At 46.2% G+C, this 17,456-nt stretch overlaps 1 protein-coding gene across 1 annotated transcript in view; it reads right to left on the reverse strand.

Moving 5' to 3' along the window:
- Positions 1-2,920: 2,920 nt before the first annotated feature.
- The window catches only part of LOC114639011 (zinc finger protein 780B-like), a 28,412-nt gene continuing 13,876 nt past the window's right edge, over positions 2,921-17,456 (reverse strand). Inside the window, exons 6-10 of the mRNA XM_028787654.1 lie at positions 12,971-12,981; positions 11,614-11,698; positions 10,227-10,353; positions 8,935-9,033; positions 2,921-4,287 (exon numbers count right to left, since the gene is read on the reverse strand). Of these exons, the coding sequence (XP_028643487.1) occupies positions 2,921-4,287; positions 8,935-9,033; positions 10,227-10,353; positions 11,614-11,698; positions 12,971-12,981 (1,689 nt within the window). The remainder of the gene's footprint in view (positions 4,288-8,934; positions 9,034-10,226; positions 10,354-11,613; positions 11,699-12,970; positions 12,982-17,456) is intronic.

The raw sequence follows: 17,456 nt of genomic DNA on the forward strand, positions 1-17,456 counted from the left end.
GGTCTTTGCCAAGTTGTTTGTGGTCTCTGCTGAGCTGCTTTAATTTTTACCCTTACAGCTTCTGTTTTGAGTAGGGGGTCCAGTAAAGCTTAAGCTCCCAAGACCTCCCTGGAGACTCACATCCTACTTGACAGAAAGAGACATATGTGGGTTACTGACATCCTGGTTGGCAAGTTAAGACATGAATGTTAGCAAGTCCCCTGCCATCACTGAATACCCCTACCAATGGGAGCACGCAGGATAAGTACAACAAAGACATGTTCCTAAGGAAATCCCCCTATTCCTAAATCCTTTTTTTTTTTAAAGATTTATTTATTTATTATATATGAATACACTGTAGCTGTCTTCAGACACACCAGAAGATCTCATTACAGATGGTTGTGAGCCACCATGTGGTTGCTGGGATTTGAACTCAGGACCTCTGGAAGTGCAGTCAGCACTCTTAACCACTGAGCCATCTCTCCAGCCCCCTATTCCTAAATCCTGATTGGTGGAATAACTTGACACAGATGTTTATAGATCTCAGGCTTAAAGAGCCTTGTAGAACCTTAACTCAGGGTCTTGGTTCAGTTCCCAAATCTGGACCATGTTCCTGGTTGAGCAGTTCTGGGGCATGTGCCCAATAAACTATCCCTGTCTGAGATCAGTGTTCATGTGGTTTGTGGGGTGATTCCTGGACCCCAACACTGCTGACCCTCCTGTGTCTACCTCTCAAGTTCTATCATTTTAGGTGTGTGCCACTGTTCAACATAGGCAGTGTTGGGGATCTGACCCAGGACTTCCTGCTTGCTGGACAGCACTCTATCAACTGAGCTACCTTCCTGGTCAGGGTGCCATCTTTTATGCCTGTTTTGGCTCAGAATTATGAATTACGGATTTATTTGTATTGTCCCCAGTCGTGGATTGTTCCTTAAGGTTAAAACTTCTAATTACTGCAGAAAAACCAGCAAGCCAATATATAGGCGCTCTATAGGTTGCCATGGCTGGGAATGGACCTGTACGGGCATGTATGGTATATGGTCTAAACTTCCCAGCATGGTGAGCCACTTCACTTGGAGCAGTATTTACCAGTTGCTAATATTCTAATCACACTCACAGACTTGAGTGACATTGTGCATGTGAGATTACTAGGTTAAGTAGCCACTAAATCTGAGTTATTTGTTTGGATAAGCTTTTAGTTTCATTTTCTTAAAAAAATGCTAATTTTAATACACATTTGTAAAAATACATCACTTTTTCCTTCCCAGCCCCTGCTCTGAGAATGAGGACTCTGAGACTAATTATTTATTAATAAATGCCTAGGCCACAAGCTTAGATTCATTCCTTGACTGTCATATAAGTTTTTAACCCATTCAAACTATTCTATGTCTTCCCCATGGATAGTTACCTCTCCTCAGTTTTATGCGTCCAAGTCTGGGGCAAATCTCCCCTTTATTCTATCCTGCTGCTTTATATCTGTCTCCTCAGCGCTCCAGCCCGAATCTCCCACACCTCTCACCATTTCCCAGAATCCTCTCTCTTCCTGCCAGTGTCCCGCCTCCTATTTCCTGCCTCAGCTCATTGGCCACAGGTTTTCTTATTGACAGGTGGTGTGTTGAGGTTTGGTAGTTTGCTATGTGTTGTAATGCTTAATACTGGCCCCTAAGACCTGGACAGTGGGTTTGAGGCAGGTCAGTAAGAGCCCATCTCCAAGAAAAGAGAATAACAGAAAGAAAAGAAGAGAAGAGAAAAGAGACGAAAAGGGAATCAAAACAAAATGATCTCAAATTATCTGGAGAATTATCTCAGATTCTATCAAGTTTCAGATTTTATTCGAGAACTTTCGGATTATCAAACCTCAAAGACGCCAGTATACAAGGTACTAGTTAGGAATAAAGACACTTGAATTTGGTTCTATTTTACACTTACGGTAGTCAGACCAATCGTGGTGTGATGCGGTGCAGAGAAACAGCTCACGTGGGTGGTCGCAGTGAAATAATTCATGTTTGACATCACTGCCCATAAAAAAAGTCTTTATTACTTTTGAGAAAGAATTTTTAAAAAGTTTACGAACAGAATTCACTCCACTCTTGAATATGTAGAAAGCTTAAAAAACACACAAGAAGGATTGTGAAGATCTGGCCTAGATTATACTTTTTTGTTTTTTTTTTACTCATTTTTTTAAAATTGTTGATGGTTGTCTCCTCAATGTCACACTGTCACAGTGGAAGGCACCAAATGCTTTACTGTGCTATATTGATAAGATCGATCAGTAGGTTCAGATGCTGCCAGCCTGGACTATTCACTGTCAAGTGCAAGCCAGTCTATACCCAATGGCTAAATTCTAAAGCAGTGGTTCTCAACCTCCCCAATGCTGTGACCCCTTAATATAGTTCCTCGTGTGGTGGTGACTCCCACTATAAAATCATCTGCTGCTACTTCATAACTGTAACTTGGCTACTATTATGGATCATAACGCAAACCCGTGTTTTGAGGGTCTTAGGTGTTTCCGGTGGGAGGGAGGGTCTAACCCGCAGAGGGGTCGTGACCCACAGGTTGAGAATCGCTGCTCCATTGTATGTTACAAACGGATTTCCTGATACAACTTCCTAATTCCACATCACTCTGCGGGATTTTGATGAAACTCTCTAAGAACTGTACCTCAGCCACTTTCAGTAGCTCTGAGAGTTTATGCAAGCACCGCAAGCTGAACGACGCTTCTTTTTATTTAATTAATTTTCAAAATGAGTCGGTACCCTGACTATGCACTTAGGTAGGTATACAGTACAGACAAGATACCTTTTATACATTTACGAAAGAATTTCCAAAAGTTTTTTCCTTTGACTGAAACCTTTTATGCTGTTACTTAAAACCGCTTTCCTTCTAGAATTCTCGAATGCTCCTTAACACGCTTGCGATGCCAGGACTCGTAGGAGGATCCTTAAGAATTCTTATGAATCCGCTGATGGTAGGTGAGGTGCGAGTGTTGACGGAAGGCCTTCTTACACTCCGTGCATTTGTACGGTTTCTCGCCGGAGTGGATTCTCTGGTGCTGGATGAGGGACGAGTGGAGCCGAAAGGCTTTCCCGCACTCCTTACAGTCGTAGGGCTTCTCGCCCGTGTGGATGCTCTGATGCTGCGTAAGTTGCGAGAGGAGCCTGAACGTCTTCTCGCATTCCATACATTTATAGGGCTTCTCTCCAAAATGAATGCTCTGGTGCTGGGTCAGCTGGGAGAACAGCCTGAAAGCCTTCCCGCACTCCTTGCAGTCATAGGGTTTCTCTCCGACGTGAACGCCTTGGTGGGAAATGAGCTCCGAGTACCGGCGGAAGAACTTGCGACACTCCTTGCACTCGTAAGGCTTCTCCCCGGTGTGGATCCTCTGGTGAAGGGTGAGGTGGTAGCCGCGGCTGAAGCTCTTCCCGCACTCGGTGCAGTCGAAGGGCTTCTCGCCGGTGTGGATCCTCTCGTGCAGGGTGAGCTGCTGCCGCACCCGAAACGCCTTGCCGCACTCTTTGCAGCCGTAGGGTTTCTCTCCCGTGTGCAGTTTGTGATGCAGCCGCAGGCCGGTGCTGCACAGGAAAGCCTGGCCGCAGTCCTTACACGCGTGGCGCGAGCTGTCCCCGCTGAGCCTCTGATGGCGAGTGAGGTGCGCCACCTGCCGGAAGCTCTTCCCGCACTCCGTGCACCCGTAGGGCTTCTCGCCGGTGTGGATCCTCTGGTGGAGCGTGAGCTGGCCCCGGACTCGGAAGGCCTTCCCGCACTCTTTGCAGTCGTAGGGCTTCTCGCCCACGTGAGACCTCTGATGCCCTCGGAGGTCCAAGCTGCACGGGAAGATCTTTGCACACTTCTTACACTCGTAGAGTTTGTCCGAGGCGTGGATCCTCTGATGGCGACTGAGGTGGGCGCACTGTCGGAAGGCTTTGCCACAGTCCTTGCATTCGTAGGGCTTCTCGCCGGTGTGGATTCTCTGATGGAAAGTAAGTTGTTGGCGGACTCTGAAAGCCTTCCCACAATCCCCACATTCGTAGGGCTTTTCTCCGTTGGGACTCTTCTGATAGAGACTAACAGATGTGCCTCTTCTGTACGGAGGTCTTTTTCCAGAGGTGGTTTTTATCACGTGTCTGAAATATACCCTATGAGAGTTCTCTTGGTCTTCAAATATTTTACATTCAAAGTCTTTCCCAAAAAGGGAGTCTTCGAGGCCGTGCCTTTTAATTCTTTCCATTATTTCCCACGGAGATAGATTAATTTCGTAAGTATTCTTTTCTGGAAATAACACTTTACTGCCGTATCTGGATTCCAGATCTGAAAGCAAAAGAAGATAGACGCATGAAACCGTCCTAATCTGGATAAAATAAAGAAATAAAAGTAGGGCTGGTGAGATGGCTCAGCGGTTACGAGCATTGACTGCTCTTCCGGAGGTCATAAGTTCAAATCCCAGCAACCACATGGTGGCTCACAACCATCCATAATGGGATCTGATGCCTTCTTCTGGTGTCTGAGGACAGCTACAGTGAGTGTACTCAGAACGCTAAAAAAAAAAAAAAAAAAAGAAAGAAAGAAAGAAAGAAAGAAAGAAAAGTAACGAACACAAGCCTTTTGCAGGTGTGCTGTCAGCACTTGGGAGGCTGAGGTAAAGGCTTCAGTTACAGGCTAGCCTGAGCTACATACAAGACTTTGCTCAAGACGAGGAAGAGAAGACAAAACAAACAGCTGAATGGACGTAAAACCCCAAAATAATCATGTGGTTTTAAGAAAAGCTTGGGAAGGTTAAAGAAAATGCTACGTCTAGAGAACCGATGTGGATCAACAGTGAGAATCCCCACTTTAAATTTAATTTTAAGTCTTACGTATTTCATATGCATTTGTTTGCACGAGTTTATGTGCATCACAAATGTGCAGGTGCCCACGGAGGCCAGATGTCTCGGAACTGGAGTCGCAGGCAGTTGCGAGCTGCCGTTCTGGTTCTGGCGACTGAACTCAGGTCCTCTGCAAATACACTGAGCACTCTTACGTGCTGAGTTGGTTCTCAAGCCTCGCTACTTAAAACAATGGAATGACTTGTCTTTTAACGCAGAATGAAGTCTATTTTCCCGTGAAGACTATGACTTGTATTTACCATAGCCACACGATTATTCCCTTTGCTCCTTATAGCTCACGCCTGCCTCCTCTAAACTACTAGAACAGGGACTGGAGAGGCGGTTCAGTGGCTAAGAGAACTTGCTGTTCTTGCAGAGAACCAGTGTTCTGTTCCCAGTACTCACATGGCACAGAACTGTCAGTATCTCCAGCCCTAGGGGACCTAGCCACGTCGTCTTCTGCCCTCTGCAGGCACAAAGCACACACATGGCGCATAGGTGAACATGCAGTTTTTAAAGCATTTGATACAGTTTCAGGTTGCTGATCCCTTTGACTTTCTTTGAGGCAAGGTTTCATTCATGTTGGCCAGGCTGGCCTTGAGCTCAGCACGTTACCAAAGATGACCTTATGCTTTCCATCTTCTGCCTCCATCTATCTCCCTAGACTAGGGTTACAGGGATGCAGCAGCATGCCTGGTTTAAATAGTTCAGGGGATCAAATCTAGGCTCCATGCATAGCAGGCAAGCTGTTTACACGAAGCTACATCCCCAGCCCAATAGTTTAATAATTTTTAAAAACAAAAAGGTACTTTTAAGCCCGGCGGTGGTGCCGCACCCCTTTAATCTCAGCACTTGGGAGGCAGAGGCAGGCAGATTTCTAAGTTCGAGGCCAGCCTGGTCTACAGAGTGAGTTCCAGGACAGCCAGGGCTACACAGAGAAACCCTGTCTCGAAAAACCAAAAGAAAAAAAAAGGTATTTTTAAAAAGAATTTATATGGGCTGGAGAGATGGCTCAGTGGTTAAGAGCACTGACTGCTCTTTCAGAGGTCCTGAGTTCAAATCCCAGCAACCACATGGTGGCTTACAACCATCCGTAATGAGATTCGATGCCCTCTTCTGGTGTGTCTGAAGACAGCTACAGTGTATTCATATATAATAAATAAATAAATCTTTAAAAAAAAAAAGAATTTATATCATATAGTAACAGTATCTGTAACATGTGCAAACTGGAAAGAATTCTCCTTCAGGAGAAGAACAGCTAAAGTAAATGGCCCCGTAGGAACACAAGGCAGCGCCAAAACGGGACAATCCACAATCCACACCACAGTGAGGATCAGTTTCCCGAGCACACTGATAAGTGAACAAAGCCAAACACACATACACAAGCACACACACTTAACACTCTCACACACACACTCACACATGTGCATGCACACACAGATGTATACCACACACACATGCACACACATGTGTGTGCACACACAGAGACACACAGATGCACACATACACGCAGACACACAGTTGAAAAATATAAATGAAGGGTGAGATGTAGCGGCACACACCTTTAATCCCAGCACTCAGGAGACAGGGACAGGTGGATCTGACAATGCAGGGTCAGCGTAGTCTGTATAGTGAGTTCCATTTGAACCAGGGTTACGTAATGAAACCCAGTCTTTTATTTTTTTTTAAAACAGGATTTGGCATTGTGAACAGTCTCAAGCATAAGACCCCTCTATAGATAAACAGGCTGTGCTATAAGGAGTTAGCGTATTGTACCCAAGTTTGACTATGAGAAGTTACATCCCTGCAGGCAACTGAAGCTATTCACCATTAAGGAGATGCTCTCCCATGAAACTTGAGAAGAATGCTCTAGAATGTAGAGCAAAGATCTTGTGTGTTGTATGGATGCCTCATCTGTCAATTAAAGAGTCTATCTATGGTTTATGGCTTAGGCAGAAAATAGGAGGTGGAACATCCAGGAGGCACAAAGGATTCTGGGATAGAGCGAGACACCAGAGATCCACCCAGGAAGATGAGAGATGGATACCACATGGTATCTGAGCACAGGTAACCAGCCACATGACAGAATATAGGATAAAGTATATGGGTTATCTAAGTTTTTATCTTGTCTGAGACTAGTCCTGAGTGCTGGCCTATGGCTGAGGTATCTGTAATAAATTTTGAGACTGGGTCTTATTTCTGTGAGCATGGGGTTGGGAGGAAGAACTGGACCTGACTTTTATACCAGAGGCACTAGTTACAAAGACTGCCGGGAGGGAACACAGACCAGCGGGGACTCTGCAGCTGTGGGAGAGCGCCCAGGTGGCCTGTGTGAGGCCCCAGAATCCATCCTTAGAGCCACCATATCCAGCACGAATGAACAAAACCGAAACACCTTTATGGAATAAAGTGTACTTTATGTGTCGCGAGGCATCGAGGTTATGTGAACTGGTGATGTTCAAGGGATCCCATCTTTAGCCAACCAGTTTTAGCAAACCAGAGCCTCTTCTGACTGGTTCTATTTTTTCTGGCCACTCTCAAATTCCTCTTGTCCCTAAACCTCATTCTAATCCACCATATCAATAACCTGTCCACTTTTCTTCTACTACTTCATCACTTCAGGTTTGTCTTCTTCCACCTGGACAGTCTCTATGTAACCCTGGCTAGCCTGGAACTTACTTTTAGACCAGGTTGGCCTTGAACTACAGAGACCCACTTGCCTCCGACGTGCTGGGATTGAAGGCACGATCTACCACTCCCAGCCGTTTTGGGATATTAATAAGCCATTCATTCTTTGTTTAATCTCGTGTTATGCTGGTGATCAAGGCCATGGTTAGACAGCTGCTCAACCACTGAGCTACCCCCCAACACAAGCATAGACTTGCTATTTTGTAACTTTTACATGTGTTGTGCCTGCCTCTGTGTGTGTGTGTGTGTGTGTGTGTGTGTGTGTGTGTACCATGAACATACAGTGCCCTTGGAGGCCAGAAAAGAGCATTGTGTTCCCTGGAGCTGGAGTTACAGATGGTTGTGAGCCACTGTGTGGGTGCCGGAAACTGAACCCAGACCCTGTATACTGTCGGTGTTCTTAACAGTGAAGCCACCTTTCTATCCCCATTTATTGTATGACTTTATTACCAAATATAAATCCCATGAAACTGAAGTAGGAGAGCAATAAATCGCTACAGGAAAATTGAAATACAAAGTGGGCATAGCAGCACATGCCAGTAGGCCTAGGACTGGAGGTGATCTGAGGATGGGAGTGTAGGGCAGTTCATGATCAGCCTCGCTACACAGAAAGACCCTTTCTCAGAGGAAAAAAAATCAGGCTGTCGAGATGGGCTGATGTTAAGGGCATTTGGCTATATTCTTCCAGTGGACCAGAGTTCAAGTTCCAACACCTATATGGTGGTCCATAACCACCTGCAACCGCGGTCTCCAGGGGAACTGATGCCCTCTTCTGGCCTCAGTGGGCATCAGACACGCAAGCAATGCACGGACAAACATACTGGCAAAGCAAACCATACAAATAAAATAAAAATAATTTGGATGTCTTTTAAGGGTGCGCTGGGGCAGATTTAAAATACAAAAGATTATCTATGAAGAAATTAGATATAAAACAGGCAGAATTATTATCACCAGATGAGAAAGCTTTCAGTCGTTGAAAGAGAAGGGAAATAATCAGAAACAAACAGCAGACTGAAGTAGAGAGGAAATGTCATTGGTGACTCGTGCTGAAAGATCTAAGTTTTCTTTCCAAGTTTCATGTCTCTTCTCCAGCATCTTAGGTGTGCATATTCCCCACCAGCATCTTAGGGGCGGGCCCTCCAACCTCCCCACCAGCATCTTAGGGGCGGGTCCTCTAACCTCCCATCAGCATCTTAGGGGCGGGTCCTCTAACTTCCCCATTAGTACTTAGGGGCGGGTCCTCCAACTTCCCCATTAGTACTTAGGGGCGGGTCCTCCAACCTCCCTATTAGTACTTAGGGACGGGTCCTCCAACCTCCTCATCACATCTTAGGGGCGGGTCCTCCAACCAGCCGATGTGTAACAGTCACACCCCGCCACCTGTACCTGCTTAACCCTTACTCACCTCGGCTCCACCTTCTCTTCTCAGCCCTCACAATCATCCAGGGCTCCTTGCCTTGTTCCAACAGCGTGATCACGTCTGGCTTAGAAATGGAACATCCTGCTTGAAAGAAACAACAGAATACATTGAAAGACTGGATCAATTTGCCAGGCGGGGTGATACGCGGCTGTGACCCCAGCACTTAGGAGATGAAGGAAGGATCATGATGTCATGGCTACACAGTGAATGCAAGATGAGGTACATGAGACCTCGTGGGAAGGCACACACAGGGTTTTTTTTTTTTACTATTATTATTATAATTATTATTTTGGTTTTTCAAGACAAGGGTTTCCTGTGTAGTCTTGGCTATCTATAGAACTCACTCTATAGACCAGGCTGGACTTGAACTCAGAGACTGGATTGCCTTGGCCTCCTGAGGGTTGGAATTAAAAGCATGTGCCACAATGCCCAGCTGTTTAATTTAGTTTTTAAACTTTTATTATGTATTTAGGTGTTTTGCATGCAGGTGCACCATGTGCATGCAGTTCTTTCAGAGGCCATAAGAGGGCGTAGGACCCCCCACCCCCCTGTACTGGAGTTGCAGTGGTGGTGAGATGCCATGTGGATGCTGGGAACCAAACCTAGGTCTTCTGCAAAAGCAGCCAGCACTCTCAACCTCTGAGACATCGCTCTGGGACCAAAAGAAAGATTCTATTTAATCAAGTCTTCAAAACTAAGATGGCTACCAGGGTAGAAAAACAATAAAATTAGAATTCTTTTAGGATCAAAGGTAGAGCCAGAGTTCTATTTATGTTTACAATCCCATCCTTTTAAAAATTATTTTTATAAAAGCTTTATTTCATAAAACGTATAAGCTATAAGTTTTATGTTATACAATTTTTCCCCTTCCCTTCTCCCTCTTGCTCTGCTCCACTCACTCTGCCCTCTCTGGCCCAAAGGTTTGTTTGTTTGTTTGTTTATTATATGTAAGTCCACTGTAGCTGTCCTCAGACACCCCATAAGAGGGCTTCATATCTCATTACGGATGGTTGTGAGCCACCATGTGGTTGCTGGGATTTGAACTCATGACCTCTGGAAGAGCAGTCAGTGCTCTTAACTGCGAGCCGTCTCACTTATGTAACATATAAGTTATATTTATAAAAGTTATTTTATAAAAGTTAAATTATAACTATGTATTTCAGTTAGGTGGGACCATAAAAGTGTTTCCCAGAGGTGCCCGTTCTAAACCACAAAGAGTAGGTCTTTGAGATTAGAATGTTGTCTCTGGGAACCTGGTTTGATACAGATGAGCTTACCCAGCGACACCAAGTGGCTGTAGTTCTCCAGCATCACGTCTTTGTACAGATTCCTCTCGTAGGCACTCAGGCACTCCCACTCTTCCTGAGAAAAGTCCACGGTCACATCTCTGAACATCACCATCCTCTGCAATGACAAGCCCGCGGACCGTGTGTAAGATAAAATGGGGTAGGATGTATGAGGGGCGGGGACTAAGTCATTGTTCTATTGCTGGGAAGAGACACCACGACCAAGACAAGTTCTATAAAAGAAAGCATCTAATTGGGGCCTTCCTTATAGTTTTAGAAGGTTAGTCCGTTATCACATGTTGGGAAGCAGAGAGGCACGCCTCTGGAGCAGTAGCTGAGAGCTTTACAGCCTGACTCACAGGCAGCAGGCAGAGACAGACAGACACACAGACAGAGAGGGAGGGGGAGGGGGAGAGGGAGGGGATAGGATAGGGTAGGGGGAGAAGAGGGGAGGGGGAGGGGAAACAGGAGGAGGAGGGGAGGGAGAGGAGGAGGGGAGGGGGAGGAGAGGAGGAGGGGAGGGGGAGGGGAGGGGGCGGGGGAAAGGGCGGCTGGGTCTGGTGTGGGCTTTTGAGGCCTTAAAGCACACTCCTGGTGACAAGCTTCCTCCAACAAGGCCACACCTCCTAGTCCTTCCCAAATAGTTCCACTAACTAGGGACCAGATATTCAAATATACGAGCCTATCCCTGCCATAGGGGACTAGAAGATGGCTTAGCAGTCAAGAGTGCTTGCTGCTTCTGCAGAAGACCAGAGTCCCCAGAACCTGTATTGAGCACTCATAACACGTCTGCGTGCTCGCACTCAGACACGTCAGTAAAAATGAGTAACATTTTTGAGCGTGTTTTAAAGGGGCCGCAGAGACAGCCGAGAGGCCAGGACCGCTTGCTGCTCTTGAGGAGGATCCAGAGTCGGTTCCCAGAGTGCACACGGTGGCTTAAAACCACCTGTACCTCTGGTGCCGAGAGATCCAACATCCTCTTGTGACACTGAGAGCTCCTGCATGCGTGTGGTGTGCATACATACAGCCATGCACACTCACATACAATAAAATTAAATAAATATATTGAAAATAATACAAATGCTGCATGGTGGTGGCACACACCATTAATCTCCACGCTTGGGAGGCAGAGGCAGGCGGATTTCTGAGTTCGAGGCCAGCCTGGTCTACAGAGTGAGTTCCAGGACAGCCAGGGCTACACAGAGAAACCCTGTCTCGAAAAACCAAAAAAAAAAAAAGTTGAGACAGGCATGCGCACATGCAAAACATAAATCAATCAACAGTATGATATATATATATATATATATATATATATATATATGTATCACTTTTATATATATTAAAAGTCAGAATATCAAGTACAGAGAAACCAACTTACATCAGCCATGATTCTAGAATTGCAAGAACTGGCTCGTCCTTCCTCAAGGATCATATCCTGGAGAAGCCGTTCACAGAGGCTATAGCTGGAGAAAGAGAGTGAAGCCATGAGATCAGAACTGTCCCAGAGCTTCCAAAACTGAAAAGTCAACGTATTATCCCATTTCTCCCTTGTACACAGCCTGCCTTCCAACACACAAACTGTGAAAGGTGAGAGACAGCTTATACAGAAATAAAACCCTTCTCAAGGGAAATCAGCTGCAAGAATGTGACCTCAGTATGCACCAGGATCACCTAGAAGACTGGTTAAAACAGATTTGGGTGGGATGGGTGGTCCGATGGCACAGTGGTTGGGAGCACTGGTTGCCGTTCCAGGGGACCTGAGTTCAGTAGTCCGCACCCAGATGGTCCGTACAAGCATCTGTTACTTCAGGTCCAGGTGACACAACACAATATTGTTGCCTACTCCGGACATGTACATAAAAATAAATTTTAAAAGACAGAATGCGCTTTCCCGGCCTTTGTTGGTTTGTTTTTGCAGTCCTTTGAAGCCGGTAGTCCAGCCTGTGCTCACTAAGCGCTCTGTCATAGAGCTCCAGCCCCAGCCCGTGCATTTGTAACCTCCATCCCCAAGAGATGCATCGGTTGCTGCTGCTGATCCAATGCCACACAAGAATGCAGGCTGGCAAGATGTTAAGAGAACGAGCTGCTCTTCTAGAGGGCCTGAGTTCAATTCCTAGCAACCGTATGGTGACTCACAACCATCTGTACTGGGATCTGACGCCCTCTTCTGGCCTGCAGAACGAGCACTCCTATACATAAAATAAATAAATCTTAAACAAACATACCAAACGACAAGTGCAGGGGCCTGAGGAAGTGCCTCAGTAGTCCCTCCAGCCACCACCTCAAACATTTAAATAACATGCTAGTCCTTAACAAATCACACGTCAGCCTTTAGCAGAGATATTTCCGTATTAGAGAATCCTAAGAAAAACGGGACAACTTAAATGTATAGCATGTGGGTACAACATAACCGTAGAACCGCAGGAGCTGCGCGCTAAGAGAGAAATCCTGATTAAGTCTCTGCCCACTAAAAATGCAGGGAAATTCTCAGACCCAAAGCAATGAATAGTTCATTCTTTTCTGTTGTTGTTGTTTTCTCTTTAGACAAGGTCTCAATGTAGCTCAGGCTGGCCTTGAATGCCTGACCCTCCTGGAGTGGCAGTGATATCACCACTCACAGCTGAATAAAACATTTTCACAGATGGCTTTCAAAAGGAAGATAATTCAATAAACTCACGTTCTAAAAAAAAAAAATAAGCATATTTCACAGCAATACAGAAGCACTAGAAACTCACACATAATCTCGCTTTTAAACAGAAGTAGTGGCTACTGGCTTCTAGGGCCTCTTCTGAAGACTGGCAGAGCGAATTCAAGACACTCCAGGGCTTGCTTCTTTCTTTCTTTCTTTCTTTCTTTCTTTCTTTCTTTCTTTCTTTCTTTCTTTCTTTCTTTCTTTCTTTCTTTCCTTCTTTCTTTTCTTTCAGACGGGGTTGCAACCCAACGTTAAGCAGCAGAGGATGACCTTGAGCGTCTTCTCCTCCTGCCTCTACCTCCCAAAACCTGAGACGACAGGTATGTGCCACCACGCCCTCTGGCTTCACTCCTACAGCTTTTCTGAACTTGATCAGAATCCCCTTCTTAGCTTCAGGGGTCCCGGCTGACCGCACCCGTATGCAACCCAGCAATCGAGATAGACTGCGGCAGCTCACAGTCACCCGTGCCCGAGTTTGCTGCTTCGGCTACTCTGCTCCTCCAGGTTACCACTCCGGGGGCTGCCAAGCCTCTAGGTCCGAGGTGTCCCCTGGTTCTCAGTTTCCCAGGCCTGCCGGGAATCTAAGGTTCTGCACAGGATCTCCACCGTGCAGATCGCGCCCCCGCCTTCCCTCTCGGTCCTGGTCCACAGCCAGGCCCGGGTTTAGGTGCAGCGCGTCAGCACGGCAGCCGTACCCACGACCTGAGTTCCAGGGGTCCTCAGAACGGCTTCCTGGAGAAGAGCTTAGGCCGCACGAGTCCGGGGGCCACCCAGATGACAGCTATCCCAGGAGGGTGGGTCGCGAGCACGGTCAGCGCTGCCGCGGTGGCACCGAAATGCTACGGACGGTGATACTGAAGGCTCTGCGACATCAGATCTCAAACCGGAGACTGAATGTCACTAGCTTCTTTGACTAGGTTCTGGGCTTCCAGCCATGCCGAGGCTGCGAGCCTGGTCCCCAGCTCCTGGACTGGGGCAAGGGGTTGGGGGTGGGGGTTGTGTGTGGCTCTCTGCAGCAGTGCGCATGCGCACAGGGGAATCGCGGAGAGGAGGGAGGTTTTGGTGGCATCCTGTGCAGGCCAGGACACAGGGAGTTTGACTCCAGGATCCTGGGTTGGTCCGAAATGACGAAGTCTTTGGGCCTAGAGCAGTAACTCTGGCGTTGAACAAACTGAAACCCTGATGCTTTGAGGTCCAGCATGGAGCGCTTGCTGAATCAAGGCCCTTACGCTAGTTTGGGCATCTACAGTTTGTTTTTTAAGCAGTGGTTTCCCTAAATGACCCCCTGGATTTCTCTGTGGACACCAGGCTGTCCCTGAACTTGAAGTGATTCTCCAGCAAGCTTCCCAAATGTGGGCATTAAAGTCACATACCACCACACTCCTGCCCTCTGAGCTATTTTTACTAGTTTTTCTTTCTTTTTTAAATATCTATTTGAGACAAATGTAGCCCTTGCTAGCCTAGAATCTGTGTAGACCAGGCTAGCCACGAATTCTGAGATCCACGATCCACTTGGCTTTGTTTCCGTGGTGCTGGAATTAAACGTGTGCACCACCACTTTGGCATGGTTTTCTTTTAATGAAGAAGGCTTGGGGCTTAATATAGGATTCAGAATGAGGGTTAGGCGAGGGGCCCAGAATGATGGCACCTGAAACCATAGGTATGGGCTTCTCTGATAGAATAAATTGACTGGTTTTCATGGTATTCTTATGTTCTTGCGGTGGTTTCAATAGGTATGGCCCCACAGATTCATGTGTTTGGATGCTTGGCTGTAGGTCTAGCGATATTATGTGTGGCCTTACTAGGGGAAGAGTATCACCGTAGAGGCGGGGCTTTGAGGTCATGTATGCTCAGGGTACACAATGTCCGCCTGCATGCCTCCACCTTTCCCGAATCATGATGATGGGCTGAACCTCTACAAGGCAGCCCCACCCCCATTAAATATTTTCCTTTATAAAAGTTGCCCTGGTCATGGTGTCCCTTCACAGCAATAAAACCCTAAGAGAGTTCTTACATGAGGAAAAGTTTTCCTTTAATCCGTTTCTTCAGCCTCAATAGCACCTATGGGTAGATTCCCAGTGAGTTATAATTAATTTCATTCTGATGTCTATTTTTTTTCCCCGAGATTTGGCTTGTGGGAGCCCCTTTAGCCCAACACTGGTGGGCTCTGTTTATTTAAACGACAGCCCGGGCTGGCCTGGAACTTGTGATTCCTGATTCAACTTCTCCCTTCGGCTGGAATTATAGGTATTAGACACCACACTGGGTTATTGGATGGTTTGTCTTCTCATAGGTTTCCAACTGACTTTTTAATTATTACTATTAAATATTATAGCATTCAATACTTAAGGGGGCTGGAGAGGTGGCTCAGTGCTTACGAACTGACTGCTCTTCCAGAGGACCCAGGTTCAGTTCTCAGCACCAATATGGTGGCTCGCAATTGTCTGTAACTCCAATACCAGGAGAGACAATGCCTTCCTTTGGTTTCTATGGGCATTAGGCAACGCATGCAAGCAAAATACTCATATACATAAAATATAGCCAAAAAACTACAGAGCAAGGCCCTGTTTCAAACACAAGAAAGAGCTAAAGCAACGGCTCAGTGCTCAGGTGCATGCTTTTGCAGAGGACCCCAGTCCAGTGCCTGGTTCCTAACACCCCGTGCCTGACTGACAACCATCTAAACACCAGCTCCAGGCAAGCTGATGCCTCTGGCGCCACATAAATCTTTGAAAGCTCCTGCCCTCACAGGCAAAGACCACACACACACACACACACACACACACACACACACACACACACATAATGAAACTGCAGAGTCTCACTGCATGGCCCTGGCTGGCCTGGAACTCTGTATAGACCAGGCAAGCTCCCCTTAGACTCACAGACATCCACCTGCCTCTGCATCCTGAGTTCTGGGATAAAGGGCGTGTACACCATGCCCAGCTAAAGTGAAATCTTAAGAAGAGGAGTGGGGGCGGGGAGAAGAGCAGGGAGCAGATGGAGAAGAAAGGAAGCAATAATCAGCCAGACAGAGGTCCAACTGGGTGTGGTGGGATACACCTGGAATTCCAGCACATGAGAGGCTGACAGGAGGATCGGGAGGTGAAGACCAGCCTAGGCTAAATAGCAAGACTTACCTCAAAATGAAAACAAATTTTAAAGGGAAGGGGATACGTTCAAAAAATAATGGAACCCAGCTTATTGTGCTTACAATGATTGGATCAGTGTTCAGACAACCAAGCCACCATCTGTGAAGAGTAACAGGGTGTCCTTCGCCTAATTGACATAGCCAAAGCTACTCCGAGTCCTGTATTTACATTTTAAATCATAAACCATGAGAGGGAAGCATGGGATTTCGGAGAATATATTGGAATGGGGGAAAGAATGACTTACAAGCATTAACACCAAGACAGATGCCTTCCAAACATGAACTGCTTAAGTTGACAAATCCGAACAAGGCGTGAAGAAAGGAAACTGCTATAACCACAGTCTAGAGGTTTGTAAGTCTTACATAGCCATCAAGAAAACAAATCATCCAACAGAAAATGGTACTGAGACACTCCACAGAAAATGCAATATTTGAAAATAGGGAAATATGGCATTAGATGCAAGTTACATGTAGCAGAAAAATGCAAACTAGAACTGTCATAACACTTTTCACTTAACAGACTAGTGAAATCAAAGCTTTAACAAACAGAAAAGTGTTAGCAAAGGTATCGGACGGGGCACTACACAACCTCGGAGAAAGAACCAAAAGCCTTTTGTAAATGTACATATACTCGCATGTAGCAAATCCAACCCAGGGACGGACCTTTAACATATATTTGCATATAGAGGCTAATATGTACAAAGATCACCACCTCATTCTCTATTTCAAGGGTGAAAGGGGCCTCTACTTACCTCAGAGACCGATTCTCAATTAACTGTGGTTAAGGCCAAAAAACCCCACCTGACAGACAAGGACTGTGAACGAGGACGTTAGTCTTTGTTGTCTAACATACTCCACTTCCTACGTTTAGAAGCACGTAAGGGCTCATAAAGGACTCATTCTTCAATAACGTGTTGGATTCAGTTTCAAGGCTGAGGAGGGGTCTCATTATGTAGCCAAGGCTGCCAGGGCCTACACTCCTGAGCGCTGGAATACAGGCCTTAGGCACTATGCCTTATGATCTCCACGGCCCCCACTTTTCTTATTTTCCCCCAGACAGAGTTTCACTATGTAGACCAGGCTGGCCTAGAACTCAGAGATCATCTAGCCTCTGCCTCCTAAAGGCTAGTATTAAAGATATGAGAGACATCACTGGCAATGTCAGAAATTCCTTCTTAATGGCTAAAGATTATCCCAGAATATGTCAATTGTTTAAAAACGTGTATCACTTTTGCGTCCCACTAAATTCCTAACATATTACGTTTGCGTCCACCTTTTAAAATTCTCCGTCATCTTGAGACGATGAATTCCTCACTGACTTGTTTCCTGGAAACCCTGCCGGATACACACGACTGGATCTCATAAACTACCACTTCCC

Source organism: Grammomys surdaster, unplaced genomic scaffold (assembly GCF_004785775.1).
Source record: "Grammomys surdaster isolate TR1022 unplaced genomic scaffold, NIH_TR_1.0 125671, whole genome shotgun sequence".
NCBI classification, from domain to species: domain Eukaryota; kingdom Metazoa; phylum Chordata; class Mammalia; order Rodentia; family Muridae; genus Grammomys; species Grammomys surdaster.